The 14,984-nt window shown below is 49.7% G+C and overlaps 1 protein-coding gene across 1 annotated transcript; it reads right to left on the bottom strand.

Annotated features, from left to right (window-relative positions):
- Positions 1–12,295: 12,295 nt before the first annotated feature.
- On the bottom strand, positions 12,296–13,566 carry LOC121549532 (solute carrier family 35 member G2-like). Its single transcript, XM_041861327.2, has one exon. It carries the CDS (start codon positions 13,564–13,566, stop codon positions 12,361–12,363), a length of 1,206 nt encoding a protein of 401 aa, XP_041717261.1. The 3' UTR covers positions 12,296–12,360.
- Between the last annotated feature and the right edge of the window lie 1,418 nt (positions 13,567–14,984).

Here is a 14,984-nt window from a genome sequence, read left to right as displayed (position 1 = left end):
ATCGTGCACCAGCTGTTGTTTACAAATATACACAGACCACCACCCCTTGTCTTACCAGAGGCTGCTGTTCTATCCTGCCGATACAGTGAATAACCCGCCAGCTGTATGTTATTCATGTATTCGTTCAGCCACGACTCGGTGAAACATAAGATATTATAGTTAATTAATGCCCCGTTGGTAGGATATTCCTGCCTGTAGTTCGTCCACTTTATTATCAAGCGATTGTAAGTTGGCCAATAGTATCGATAGCAAAGGCAGATTAGCCACTCGTCGCCGGCTCCTTACCAGGCACCCCGATCTCCTTCCGCGATATCTCCTTTTCTTTATACTGCGAATGACGGGGATGAGGGCCCTGTCGGGTGTCTGGAGAAAATCCCTCTCGTCCGAATCATAAAATAAAAATATTCGTCCAGTTCAAGGTGAGTAATCGCTGTTCTGATATCCAGAAGCTCTTTTCGGTCATAAGAGACGGTAGCATCAACATTATGTACAAAATAAATTACAAACAATGCGAAAAAACACATAAAATAGCACGGTTGATTAAGAGTCCATAAAACGGCAGCCATCCCCTCCGGCGCCATCACACACCCTTAACTAAAGAGGTAAAATGTGCTTATAATTACACATTTATCGAGGTAGGAATATCGCTAAAATATGATCAATGGCTCATTCGAGAGAGGACATTCTCCTGAGTTATGACATGGTTCAGTTTTGAAATCTGACATGTATGATAGACGTTTTCGCGATCTAAAAGTCATATTCCTATTAACTTCCATTGTAGTGAGAGAGACTTTATCGCAGTGCTACTTCATACTGGCCGGATTTCTGCCTGATTGAACGCCAATAACTCAGATACACATGAAATGACCCAGGGAATCGATAGAACATCACTCAACGAAGCACAAAAACAATATAACATTCAAAATAGGTGATTGGTCTAGTTATGTAAGGGCTAAATGGGATTGGATGTATGTTTTAAAGAAACGCCCCTCAAGATTAGAGTGGAGCTGAATGGAGAGAGAACGTTCGCTGCTGAGTTTTTAAAAACTGTAAAAAGAGTAGCATGATAGTGATAGCATGATAGTGATAGCATGATAGTGATAGCATGATAGTGCTGTTTGATGTATAATGTTGTCAACAGAGTTATGTTGCTGTTAATCCTTCACTATTGCAGAATACATCATTTTGATAGCATGTTCTACAGTTGATTTAACCCACATTTGCATTAGTCTCCTCATTTGGTGATTGGTATTTAGGCCGTGACAACGATAAGACAGCAGACAGACCTACAGGATGTTTTACAGGAAGTTCGGGGACCTGATGTGTACAGTGAGGGGAAAAAAGTATTTGATCCCCTGCTGATTTTGTACGTTTTCCCACTGACAAAGACATGATCAGTCTATAATTTTAATGGTAGGTTTATTTGAACAGTGAGAGACAGAAAAACAACAAAATAATCCAGAAAAACGCATGTCAAAAATGTTATAAATTGATTTTATATGTCCTGTTGCATCTCATCCTGTTGTATCATGACAGATCTACCTAATTTGATGAGCTGCATCTAGAAACACACAGCCGTTCCTGTTGCACCTCATCTTCCCTTCTTGCGTAGAGCCTGTGACAATAAAAGACAGATGTGACACCACACCATATCAAATACTCCAACAATACCTGTGTTTGGTCATCTCCTACTGTGGATACAAGTTAATGGTAGAACTTGTAATATGTGATTGACTGCTATGCAGTTTGCTGCGCCAAAACACCTGGAGTGATTTGGAAGGATTGTCTAGACTTCCATTCAGACGAGCATTACAACTAAGTAGAGTATAGTAGGTAGAATGTACTGAACTAGAATGGTAGAATGTACTGAACTAGAATGGTAGAATGTACTAAACTAGAATGGTAGAATGTACTGAACTAGAATGGTAGAATGTACTGAACTAGAATAGTAGAATGTACTGAACTAGAATAGTAGAATGTACTAAACTAGAATGGTAGAATGTACTGAACTAGAATGGTAGAATGTACTGAACTAGAATAGTAGAATGGGAGGATAATGGAATGGGAGGATACAACAGAGACCTTGACCTCTGAATGCTCCGCTGTGAATGGCCAACTGACATTGGTGCTGACCTGTTGTACCTGTGATTATTGTTTAACCCTGCTGGTCATCTATGAACGTTTGAACATCTTGAAGAACGATCTGGCCTTAATGGCCATGTACTCTTATAATCTCTACCAGCACAGCCAGAAGATGTTATGATTTAACTGGATAAGAACCCAAATGCAGACAAGTACTCGAAGCCAGAGAAGTTTTAACAGGTTTATTTACAATGTTCAAAGTCCAGGTTTCCAAATATAGGGGAAGAGCAAGTCCAGGTTACAGGGAGGGTAACAGATCCAGATCAGGGCCGGTGTGGTACCGTAATGTCCTAGTGTCCGTGATGAGTCCAAAAGAGAGGTCCGGTAGTGGAGAGCAGGATGGTGGTGGCAGGAGTGAAGCGGAGGCAGGAGTCAGGTTCCAAATATCTGTGGCACAGGAGAAAAAGTAAATAGAACAGACCAAAAACACAAAGAGCAAAAAATAACCAGGTTGAGTCGGCAGCGAGACTAACATGGTCGTCTTGACTATGATCTGACGATGAGTAGTAAGTTTGACCGGGTCTTAAAGGCTGAGGTGATTATGGTGAATGAGCTGCAGCTGGAACCCTGACTCCCGCACACCAGACTTCACTCCTGCAATCAAGGACAGACAGAGGGGAGAGAGAGAGCAGAGAGAGCTACCTAGCAGCAGTAGGCCTAACAGTACCCCCCCCTCTACGGACGCCACCTGGCGGCCGACGGGGTTTATCGGGATGTAACCTATGAAACTCTCGGACCAGAGCAGGATCCACAATGAAGCTCCTGGGCACCCAGGAACGTTCCTCGGGACCATACCCGCTCCCAATCCACCAGGTACTGGAAACCACGACCTCGGCGGCGAACATCCAGAAGTCGCCGGACAGTGTAGACCGGACCCCCACCCACGATCCTGGGCGGAGGAGGGGACGAGAGGGCGGGCACAGAGGGCTAACCGACACAGGCTTAATCTGGGAAACATGAAAGGTGGAATGAACCCGTAGGGAGGCAGGAAGCTGTAGCTTAACCGCGCAGGGGTTAACAATAGACAGTATCTTGAACGGTCCTATAAAACGAGGCGCCATCTTCTTAGACTCCACCTTCAATGGAAGGTCCCGTGACTTCAGCCATACCTCTTGACCAGGAGAGTAACCGGGAGCCTGGGACCGGTGACGGTTGGCTTGCCTCTGCATGTACGCCCGAAGCTCGGGACAGAGCTACCCTGGCCTTCCTCCAGACCTTGAAGCAGCGGCGCATGTGGGACTGCACCGAGGGTACCGCCAGTTCCCTCTCTTGGGAAGGGAACAGGGGAGGTTGATAACCCAGAGCACACAGAAATGGAGACAAACCAGAGGAAGCGTTAGTCAAGGTGTTATGAGCATATTCCACCCAGGGGAGCATGGAGCTCCATGACCCAGGGTTAGACCCAGTGACACAGCGAAGAGCGGTCTCCATCTCCTGGTTCGCTCTCTCGGCTTGCCCGTTGGTCTGGGGGTGATATCCAGAGGACAGGCTGGATGTAATGCCCAAAGCTTTACAGAAAGCTTTCCACACCTGGGAGACAAACTGGGGACCCCTGTCAGAGACAATATCCGTGGGTAGACCATGAGAGCGGAACACATGTTCAACCAAAATATCAGCCGTCTCTCTGGCAGTGGGCAGTTTAGGTAGGGCCAAAAAATGAGCGAACTTAGAAAAACGATCAATCACCGTAAGAATGACAGTCTTACCAGACGAGGGGGGAAGTCCAGTGACAAAATCCATAGCGATATGCGACCAGGGCCGGCTGGGTATAGGTAGAGGTCGTAGATGACCAGCGCTGGCCTGGGTGGAGTTTTTACTTCGTGCACATACCGTACAAGCAGCAATGAAGGCTCGAGTGTCCGCCTCCATCGTGGCCCACCAGAACTTCCGTCGCACAAAGTCAAGGGTCCGCGAAACTCCAGGGTGACAGGTAAGGGGAGACGAGTGAGCCCACTGAAGTACCTGGGAGCGAGCAGACTCAGGGACAAACATCCGGTTAGGAGGACCCCTCCCAGGGTCAGCTTGATGATGTTGAGCCTGTCTAACAATCCCCTCGATGTCACATGTGATGACTGCAATACTGCAGGTAGGAGGCAAAATGGGTTCAGGGTTACTACCAGTATCAACAGCCGAATGAACACAAGACAGGGCGTCAGGCTTGACGTTGCGTGACCCAGGACGGTAAGACAGAGAAAAAATTGAATCTCCCAAAAAAATAGTGCCCACCTGGCTTGACGGGGGTTGAGCTGCTTCGCTGACTGGAGGTAAGCCAGATTCTTATGATCCGTCCAAACGATGAAGGGTTGTTCCGCCCCCTCCAACCAATGTCGCCACTCCTCGAGAGCCAGCTTAACGGCGAGCAGTTCACGATTGCCAACATCATAATTCCTCTCTGCCTGAGAAAGTTTCCTTGAGAGAAAAGCACAGGGATGCAGTTTGTTATCTTCAGGAGAACGTTGTGACAACACTGCACCTACCCCAGTGTCGGATGCATCCACCTCCACGACAAACTGGCGGTCGGGGTCCGGCTGCATCAGAATGGGAGCCGAGGCGAAGCGATGTTTCAGTTCTTCGAACGCTGATTCGGGCCCCTTCATTCCAAGCGAACGGTCGTGAGATGGAGGTGAGAGCGGTGAGTGGCGCCGCAATGCGGCTGTAGTCCTTGATGAACCTCCTATAGAAGTTCGCAAACCCCAGGAATCGTTGAAGTTGTTTTGCGGGTAGAGGGAGCTGGCCAGTCCGTGACAGCAGAGATCTTAGCTGGGTCCATCCGCAACTCCCCTGAGCTATGATGTAACCCAAAAAAGAGGTCTCAGACACATGAAATTCACATTTCTCCATCTTCACAAACAGTTTGTTCTCCAACAACCTTTGCAACACCTGGCGCACATGCAGTTCATGTTCCTGGGAGGACTCTGAGAAAATCAAGATATCATCCAGATAGACAAAAACAAACCGATTCAACATGTCCCGAAGGACATCATTGACTAGTGCCTGAAAAACAGCAGGGGCATTGGACAACCCAAAAGGCATAACCAGATACTCAAAATGTCCCAAGGGTGTGTTGAAGGCAGTCTTCCATTCATCACCCTTACGAATGCGCACCAGGTGATACGCATTTCGTAGATCCAGTTTCGTAAAGATGGTAGCACCATGAAGGAGGGGACCAAGCAGAATTAATCAAAGGCAGAGAATACTTGTTCTTAATGGTGATGTTGTTAAGACCACGGTAATCAATACAGGGTCTGAGGGTCTTATCCTTCTTAGCAACAAAAAAGAATCCCGCTCCTACAGGTGACGAGGAAGGACGCATAATACCTGCCGCCAAGGAGTCCCGAATGTAGTTCTCCATAGCCTCCGTCTCCGGCCGGGAGAGATTGTACAGGCGACTGCTGGGGAGCGGGGCTCCTGGCTGGAGGTCAATGGCGCAGTCGTAAGGCCGGTGAGGAGGAAGAGAAGTAGCTCTGTGTTTGCAGAAAACGGATGCCAGGTCATGATACACGTCAGGGACAGCAGAGAGATCCATGGACTCCAGTGGAGGTTGAGGCACAGTACTGGCAGGAGTCTGAGCAGAACACAAACAATTCACATGACAAAATGTGCTCCATGAAACAATGTTACCTGTCACCCAATCAATGTGTGGATTGTGTCTTATGAGCCAGGGGATACCAAGGACCAGGTGTGTCTGTGGGCAGTCGATAATATGGAATTGAATGTTCTCCTGATGATTTCCCGACACTCTAAGACAAACAGGAACAGTTTGATGGGTAATACGGGTCAACAATTGTCCATTTAGACCCTTAGCCTGCAGCGGACAGTCCATAGGAACAGTCTCCAAATCCATTTGTTGAGCCCACTCTCTATCCAAAAAGCTTTCGTCGGCACCAGAGTCAATCAGCGCACTAACAGAGAAATTCTGGGACTGCCACTGGAGGGATGCCTGGAGCAGAATGCGGGGAGAAGAGGAAGAATCCGCTGCTCGGCTCACCAAAACTTCTCCCATTAATGATGAGCCGGCCCTTTTCCCGGACGAACTGGGCAGGAAGGAACGAAATGACCAGCTTCTCCACAATACAGGCAGACCCGAGCCTGAATACGACGTGCACGCTCCTCTGAGGACAACCGTGCCGACCCACCTCCATGGCTTCGGGTTCAGTGCTCCTCGTATCGACTTCGGGAAGACACGGCTTTCTCCGTAGGGAAGATGCAGGGAGGAGTTTGTTGATGACAGACAGGTTGCTTGGAACTAACACTCCTCTCCCGGCGGCGCTCCCGAATCCGATTATCCAACCTGATAGTGAGTGAAATAAGATTATCCAGCGTAGCCGATTCATCATATGACACCAATTCATCTTTTAAAGTCTCAGACAAAGCATTGATGAACACTCCTTGTAATGCCTCGTCATTCCAACCACTCACTGCTGCTAAAGTCCGAAACTCCACTGCCATCTCCGCCACACTACGAGCCCCCTGTCGAAGAGAAAACAACCGTTTCGCAGCCTCCTTGCCTCGTACGGGGTGGTCAAAAACCTTCCTCATCTCCGTGGTGAAGGCAACGTAAAGCGTTGCAAATGTCCGACTGACTCTCCCAGACCGCGGATCCCCAGGCACGAGCGGAACCGCTAGTAGAGTTAATAAGGTAGGCAATACGGGCTCTTTCTGAGGCGTAGGTGAGGGGCTGTTGTTCAAACACTAACGAGCATTGAGTCAAAAAATCGCCACAGGTTCCCATGTTCCCGTCATAGCGCTCTGGAGCAGGAACAAAAGGCTCTCTGATCTGGGCTGAAGGGGTAGTAAGGGCAGACACTTGATTGGTGAGTAATTGAACCTGATTAAGCAGCACCTGACTGTCCTCAGCAATCGTCTTAAACAGGGTATCATGTTGGCCAAGTAAAATGCCCTGATTGGCTATGGCAGTCCAAATTTCAGTGCACTCTGGGGTGGTATCCGAGCTACTGTCTGCTGGGTTCATGTTGGGTCAGATCATACTGTTATGATTTAACTGGATAAGAACCCAAATGCAGACAAGTACTCGAAGCCAGAGAAGTTTTAACAGGTTTATTTACAATGTTCAAAGTCCAGGTTTCCAAATATAGGGGAAGAGCAAGTCCAGGTTACAGGGAGGGTAACAGATCCAGATCAGGGCAGGTGTGGTACCGTAATGTCCTAGTGTCCGTGATGAGTCCAAAAGAGAGGTCCGGTAGTGGAGAGCAGGATGGTGGTGGCAGGAGTGAAGCGGAGGCAGGAGTCAGGTTCCAAATATCTGTGGCACAGGAGAAAAAGTAAATAGAACAGACCAAAAACACAAAGAGCAAAAAATAACCAGGTTGAGTCGGCAGCGAGACTAACATGGTCGTCTTGACTATGATCTGACGATGAGTAGTAAGTTTGACCGGGTCTTAAAGGCTGAGGTGATTATGGTGAATGAGCTGCAGCTGGAACCCTGACTCCCGCACACCAGACTTCACTCCTGCAATCAAGGACAGACAGAGGGGAGAGAGAGAGCAGAGAGAGCTACCTAGCAGCAGTAGGCCTAACAGAAGAGGACTGGCCACCCCTCAGAGCCTGGTTCCTCTCTAGGTTTCTGCCTTTCTAGGGAGTTTTTCCTAGCCACCGTGCTTCTACATCTGCATTGCTGCTGTTTGGGGTTTTAGGCTGGGTTTCTGTATAGCACTTTGTGACATCTGCTTTGTAAATGCATTTGATTGAATTTCAGTGAAATAAAATATTTCATACGCCACCTGGTGGACATATCCTAAAGATAACATTTTCTTTAGTAGCACTATACACAAAATCACCTTGGAGCTGCTCAAGCCTTTTAATTTCATCCTTATTATCTTGATATTAACCTGTGTTTACCTGGGGGAGAATAATACTGAGACTGATTATATTGCTTTAAATGTTTACCTGGGGGAGAATAATACTGAGACTGATTATATTGCTTTAAATGTTTACCTGGGGGAGAATAATACTGAGACTGATTATATTGCTTTAAATGTTTACCTGGGGGAGAATAATACTGAGACTGATTATATTGCTTTAAATGTTTACCTGGGGGAGAATAATACTGAGACTGATTATATTGCTTTAAATGTTTACCTGGGGGAGAATAATACTGAGACTGATTATATTGCTTTAAATGTTTACCTGGGGGAGAATAATACTGAGACTGATTACAGTATAGAGGAGAGGAGAGGAGGCAGCATGGAGAGAGAGGAGAGGGAGGCAGCGAGGGGAGAGGAGAGGAGAGGGAGGCAGCATGGAGAGAGAGGAGAGGGAGGCAGCATGGAGAGAGAGGAGAGAGGCAGCATGGAGAGAGAGGAGAGGAGCATGGAGCGAGAGGAGAGGGAGGCAGCATGGGGAGAGAGAGGAGAGAGAGGAGGCATGGAGAGAGAGGAGAGGGAGGCAGCATGGAGCGAGAGGAGAGGGAGGCAGTGAGGGGAGAGGAGAGGAGAGGAGAGGAGGCAGCATGGAGAGAGAGGAGAGGGAGGCAGCGAGGGGAGAGGAGAGGGAGGCAGCATGGAGAGAGGAGAGGAGGCAGCATGGAGAGAGAGGAGAGGGAGGCAGCGAGGGGAGAGGAGAGGAGAGGAGGCAGCATGGAGAGAGAGGAGAGGGAGGCAGCATGGAGAGAGAGGAGAGGGAGGCAGCATGGAGAGAGAGGAGAGGGAGGCAGCATGGAGCGAGAGGAGAGGAGGCAGCATGGAGAGAGAGAGAGAGGAGGCAGCATGGAGAGAGAGGAGAGGGAGGCAGCATGGAGCGAGAGGAGAGGGAGGCAGCATGGAGAGAGAGGAGAGGAGGCAGCATGGAGAGAGAGGAGAGGGAGGCAGCATGGAGAGAGGAGAGGGAGGCAGCGAGGAGAGAGAGGAGAGGAGGCAGCATGGAGAGAGGAGAGGGAGGCAGCAGGAGAGGAGAGGAGAGGAGGCAGCATGGAGAGAGAGGAGAGGAGGCAGCATGGAGAGAGAGGAGAGGGAGGCAGCATGGAGAGAGAGGAGAGGGAGGCAGCATGGAGAGAGAGGAGAGGGAGGCAGCATGGAGAGAGAGGAGAGGAGGCAGCATGGAGAGAGAGGGAGGCAGCATGGAGAGAGGAGAGGGAGGCAGCGGAGAGGAGAGAGGAGGGAGAGAGGAGGCAGCATGGAGAGAGGAGAGGGAGGCAGCGAGGAGAGAGAGGAGAGGGAGGTAGCATGGAGAGAGAGAGGAGAGGCAGCATGGAGAGAGAGAGAGGCAGAATGGAGAGAGAGGAGTGGAGGCAGAATGGAGAGAGAGAGAGGGAGGCAGAATGGAGAGAGAGAGAGTGGAGGCAGAATGGAGAGAGAGAGAGGGAGGCAGAATGGAGAGAGAGAGAGGAGGCAGAATGGAGAGAGAGAGGGAGGCAGAATGGAGAGAGAGGAGAGAGGCAGCATGGAGAGAGGAGAGGAGGCAGCATGGAGAAGAGGAGAGGAGGCAGCATGAGAGAAGGAGAGGGAGGCAGGAGAAGAGAGAGAGGAGGCAGCATGGAGAGAGAGAGAGGGAGGCAGCATGGAGGAGAGGAGAGGGAGGCAGCATGGAGAGAGGAGAGAGGAGGCAGCATGGATGAGAGGAGAGGAGGCAGCGAGGGGGAGAGAGGAGAGGGAGGCAGCATGGAGAGAGAGGAGAGGAGGCAGCATGGAGAGAGAGAGAGGGAGGCAGCGAGGGAGAGGAGAGGAGGAGAGGAGGCATGGAGAGAGGAGGAGGAGGCAGCATGGAGAGAGAGGAGAGGGAGGCAGCATGGAGAGAGAGGAGAGGGAGGCAGCATGGAGAGAGAGGAGAGGGAGGCAGCATGGAGAGAGAGGAGAGGAGGCAGCATGGAGAGAGAGGAGAGGAGGCAGCAGAGTTTATGTAGTTAGGCAGTTTAACTTATTTAGTGGAGCTGAAGCCTGCCTCAGTCCAGCTGAAACTAAACAGAGGAAGAACACACACAAATGTAATCACTATGCCAACATCATGGTAATCAGTTCATTATGCTGCTGGCTAACAGGACAGTATAAAATAAAATATAATGTACACATTATATAGGAGGAAGGAAACCACACATGGTGTATGTTCTGTGATGTATAGATATACTGAACAAAAATATAAATGCAATAATTTTCCATACACATAAAAAGCTTATTTCTCTCAAATTTTGTGCACAAATTGGTTTACATCCCTGTTAATGAGCATTTCTCCTTTGCCAAGATAATCCATCCACCTGACAAGTGTGGCATATCAAGAAGCTGATTAAATAGCATGATCATTACACAGGTGCACCTTGTGCTGGGGACAATAAAAGGCCACTCTAAAATGTGCAATTTTGTCACACAACACAATGCCACAGGTGTCTCAAGTTTTGAGGGAGCGTGCAATTGGCATGCTGACTACAGGAATATCCAACAGAGCTGTTGTCAGAGAATGTATTGTTCATTTCTCTACCATAAGCCGCCTCCAACGTTGTTTTTATAGAATTTGGCAGTACATCCTACCGGCCTCACAACCGCAGACCACGTGTAACCATGCATTTACATTTTAGTCATTTAGCAGACGCTCTTATCCAGAGTGACTTACAGTTAGTGAGTGCATACATAATTTTATTTTTTCCCCCCCATGGGAATCGAACCCACAACCCTGGCGTTGCAAACGCCATGCTCTACCAACTGAGCAACATCCCTGCCAGCCATTCCCTCCCCTACCCTGGACGACGCTGGGCCAATTGTGCACCGCCCCATGGGTCTCCCGGTCGCGGCCGGCTACAACAGAGCCTGGATTCGAACAAGGATCTCTAGTGGCACAGCTAGCACTGCGATGCAGTGCGATGCAGTGCCTTAGACCAGGACCTCCACATCCGGCTTCTTCGCCTGCGGGATCGTCTGAGACCAGCCACCCGGACAACTGATGAAACTGAGGAGTATTTCTGTCTGTTATAAAGCCCTTTTGTGGGGAAAAACTAATTCTGATTGGTTGGGCCTGGCTCCCCAGTGGGTGGACCTGGCTACCAAGTGGATGGGCCTATGCCCTCCCAGGCCAACCCATGGCTGCGCCACTGCCCAGTCATGTGAAATCCATAGATTAGGGCCTAATGCATTTCTTTCAATTGACTGATTTCCTTCTATGAACTGTAACTCGTTTAAAATGTTTGAAATTGTTGCATGTTGCGTTTCTATTTTTGTTCAGTATAGTTCAAATCAAATCAAATGTTATTTACCACAAGCGCCGAATACAACAGGTGTAGACATTACAGTGAAATGCTTACTTACAAGCCCTTAACCAACAATACAGTTTTTTTAAGAAAAAAAAAAGTGTTAAATAAAAAATAAAAGCAAATAACTAAAGAGCAGCAGTAAAATAAAATAACAGTAGGGAGGCTATATACAGGGGGGTACCGGTACCGAGTCAATGTGCGGGGGCACCGGCTAGTCGAGGTAATTGAGGAAGTATGTACATGTAGGTAGAGTTAAAGTGACTATGCATAAATAATAAACAGAGTAGCAGCAGTGTAAAAGAGGGGGTTGGGGTGGGGTGGGAGGGCAGTGCAAATAGTCCGGGTAGCCATGATTAGCTGTTCAGGAGTGTTATGGCTTGGGGGTAGAAGCTGTAAAGAAGCCTTTTGGACCTAGACTTGGTGCTCCGGTACCGCTTGCCGTGCGGTAGCAGAGAAAACAGTCTATGACTAGGGTAGCTGGAACTTTTAGGGCCTTCCTCTGACACCGCCTGGTATAGAGGTCCTGGATGGCAGGAAGCTTGGCCCCAGTGATGTACTGGGCTGTACGCACTACCCTCTGTAGTGCCTTGCGATCGGAGGTCGAGCAGTTGCCATACCAGGCGGTGATGCAACCAGTCAGGATGCTCTCGATGGTGCAGCTGTATAACTTTTTGAGGATCTGAGGACCCATGCCAAATCTTTTCAGTTATTGAGGGGGAATAGGCTTTTTCGTGCCCTCTTCACGACTGTCTCGGTGTGTTTGGACCATGATAGTTTGTTGGTGATGTGGACACCAAGGAACTTCAAGCTCACACCTTAGCCTTTGGCAATCTGTAGTATTTTATTTAGACTACTGTTTTCATGACGACCACAATTCAAAATATATAGAGAGAGTAGGAGTGCTGATCAAGGATCTGTTCCCCCCTGTCCATTATGGTCTTTAGGGCCAAACTGATCCTGAATCAGAACTCCTACTCTGAGTCCGGGCTCTATTTGATGGGTGAGTCCAGTATCTCCTGGTAGTCCTACCGTATAGCCCGGCTGACCCTGTACAGCTTCACTACCGTTAGAGTGAACACGCTGGCTATGATGACCAGCCCCCCGATGACGTCGTAGATGGAGGGGACCGTGCGCAGCACCATGAGCTGAAGCAACATGGCCACCACTATCTCCAGGTGCTGCACGGTGCTCACCAGGGCGGGGTGGAACTTGTTGAGGGCGTAGTAGACCCCCAGGAAAGCCACGGTGGAACAGATACAGATCCCCACGAGGTAGCCCCACGTCTCCCCATCCAGGGGGATGATCGGCTCCTGCATAACGAACATGGTGGAGGCGCCCCACACCGTGCCCGTCCAGCCGAATGTGAACAGGGCTGTCCACATGCTGACGCGCTCCTTGATGGCCCGGTAGACGATCATGGACAGAGCTCCGGTGAGGCCAGCCGTCACGGTCATGGTGTAGCCGAACGCCTCCTTCCAGAAGGTGAGGCGGGACTTCTCCTCGTCGGCCACGTTGGGGATCATGACGAGACACAGGCCGAACACGCTGCCCACCACCGTCACCACGTCTGTGTAGCCCAGCCGCTCGTCTAACAACAGGAAGGCCATCACGCCGCTGAACACCGTGGTGGTGGCGCGCCACATGATGGTGCCGTTGCTGGGCGGCACGATGGCGAAGGCGGTGTAGGCGCAGGTGATGGAGATGACGTTGCAGACACCATAGAAGAAGAGGCGGAGGCGGTACCCCTTGGGGCCGAAGGGGGCCTCCTGGTTATAGAACACCACCACGATGGACAGGACCTGGATCACAGACCGGATGAAAATCAGCTCCAGGGACGGCACTTTGGAGCGGTCTGCTGCCAGCCGTGTGATCAGAGCAACGCAGCCGTGAGCCACTGCTGCCCCGAACAACGCCATCCAGGTGACCCGGGACGCCAGGACGTTGGCCTCCCCGAAGCTAGCCAGCTGCCCCCCCACCCCCTTGTCCCTGCTCTGGGGCTCCACCGCTCCCCCTAACGGCCTGGGGGTCCTCCTACTACCGTCTGTCACCAGTCTCTTAGCAGGGCTGGCCTCTGCAAACGAACCAAAGTCCTCAAAGGAGGGAGCATCGTCGTAACCCTCGTCTCCAGGCTGGGGGAAGTGGGTGGCGTATTTCACTGTGACGGCGTTGGGGTGGATCTTCACCCTCTTCTTAGATCCTCCATACTGTTGCTGGCCTCCAGATACATCCATGTTCTTTCAGCAGATCAGAGCACACTGGAGAAGGAGAGAGGTCAGAGTAAGAAATGATTGCAATATACTGTATCAAATCAAATCAAATCAAATTGTATTGGCCACATGCGCCGAATACAACAGGTGCAAACATTACAGTGAAATGCTTACTTACAGCCCTTAACCAACAGTGCATTTATTTTTAATAAAAAAGTAAAATAAAACAACAACAAAAAAGTGTTGAGAAAAAAAGAGCAGAAGTAAAATAAAATAACAGTAGGGAGGCTATATATACAGGGGGGTACCGGTGCAGAGTCAATGTGCGGGGGCACCGGCTAGTTGAGGTAGTTGAAGTAATATGTACATGTGGCTAGAGTTAAAGTGACTATGCATAAATAATTAACAGAGTAGCAGCAGCGTAAAAAGATGGGGTGGGGGGGCAGTGCAAATAGTCCGGGTAGCCATGATTAGCTGTTTAGGAGTCTTATGGCTTGGGGGTAGAAGCTGTTGAGAAGTCTTTTGGACCTAGACTTGGCACTCCGGTACCGCTTGCCGTGCGGTAGCAGAGAGAACAGTCTATGACTAGGGTGACTGGAGTCTTTGACAATTTTGAGGGCCTTCCTCTGACACCGCCGGGAATAAAGGTCCCGGATGGCAGGAAGCTTGACCCCAGTGATGTACTGGGCCGTACGCACTACCCTCTGTAGTGCCTTGCGGTCGGAGGCCAAGCAGTTGCCATACCAGGCGGTGATGCAACCAGTCAGGATGCTCTCGATGGTGCAGCTGTAGAATTTTTTGAGGATCTGAGGACCCATGCCGAATCTTTTCAGTCTCCTGAGGGGGAATAGGCTTTGTCGTGCCCTCTTCACGACTGTCTTGGTGTGTTTGGACCATGATAGTTTGTTGGTGATGTGGACACCAAGGAACTTGAAGCTCTCAACCTGTTCCACTACAGTCCGTCGATCAGAATGGGGGCGTGCTCAGTCCTCTTTTTTTTCCTGTAGTCCACAATCATCTCCTTTGTCTTGGTCACATTGAGGAAGAGGTTGTTATCCTGGCACCACACGGCCAGGTCTCTGACCTCCTCCCTATAGGCTGTCTCATCGTTATCTTGAGTGATATCAAATAATGTATCTGATATGTTTAAAAAATATACTTGTTTATTAGATGGAACAATACACAAGCAATAAAGAAGACAGCTGAAAATGTTTTTATCTAGGGCCTCCTGAGTGCAATTCTTGAGGCGGCACTACAGACCCGGGTTCGATCCCGGACTGTGTCGCAGCCGGCCGCGACCGGGAGACCCATGCGGCGATTGGCCCAGCATCATCCGGGTTACGGGAGGGATTGGCCGGCTCTAGCGACTCCTTGTGGAGGCTGGGCACATGCATGCTGACACGGTCACCAGCTGTACGGCGTTTCCTCCATTGGTGCGGCTG

Source organism: Coregonus clupeaformis, chromosome 34, assembly GCF_020615455.1.
Source record: "Coregonus clupeaformis isolate EN_2021a chromosome 34, ASM2061545v1, whole genome shotgun sequence".
NCBI lineage: Eukaryota > Metazoa > Chordata > Actinopteri > Salmoniformes > Salmonidae > Coregonus > Coregonus clupeaformis.
This window is presented reverse-complemented; position numbering and strand designations above follow the sequence as displayed.

Excerpts from the sequence above, each read along its gene's own strand:
- LOC121549532 (XM_041861327.2), bottom strand. The coding sequence starts at position 13,566 with ATGGATGTATCTGGAGGCCAGCAACAGTATGGAGGATCTAAGAAGAGG.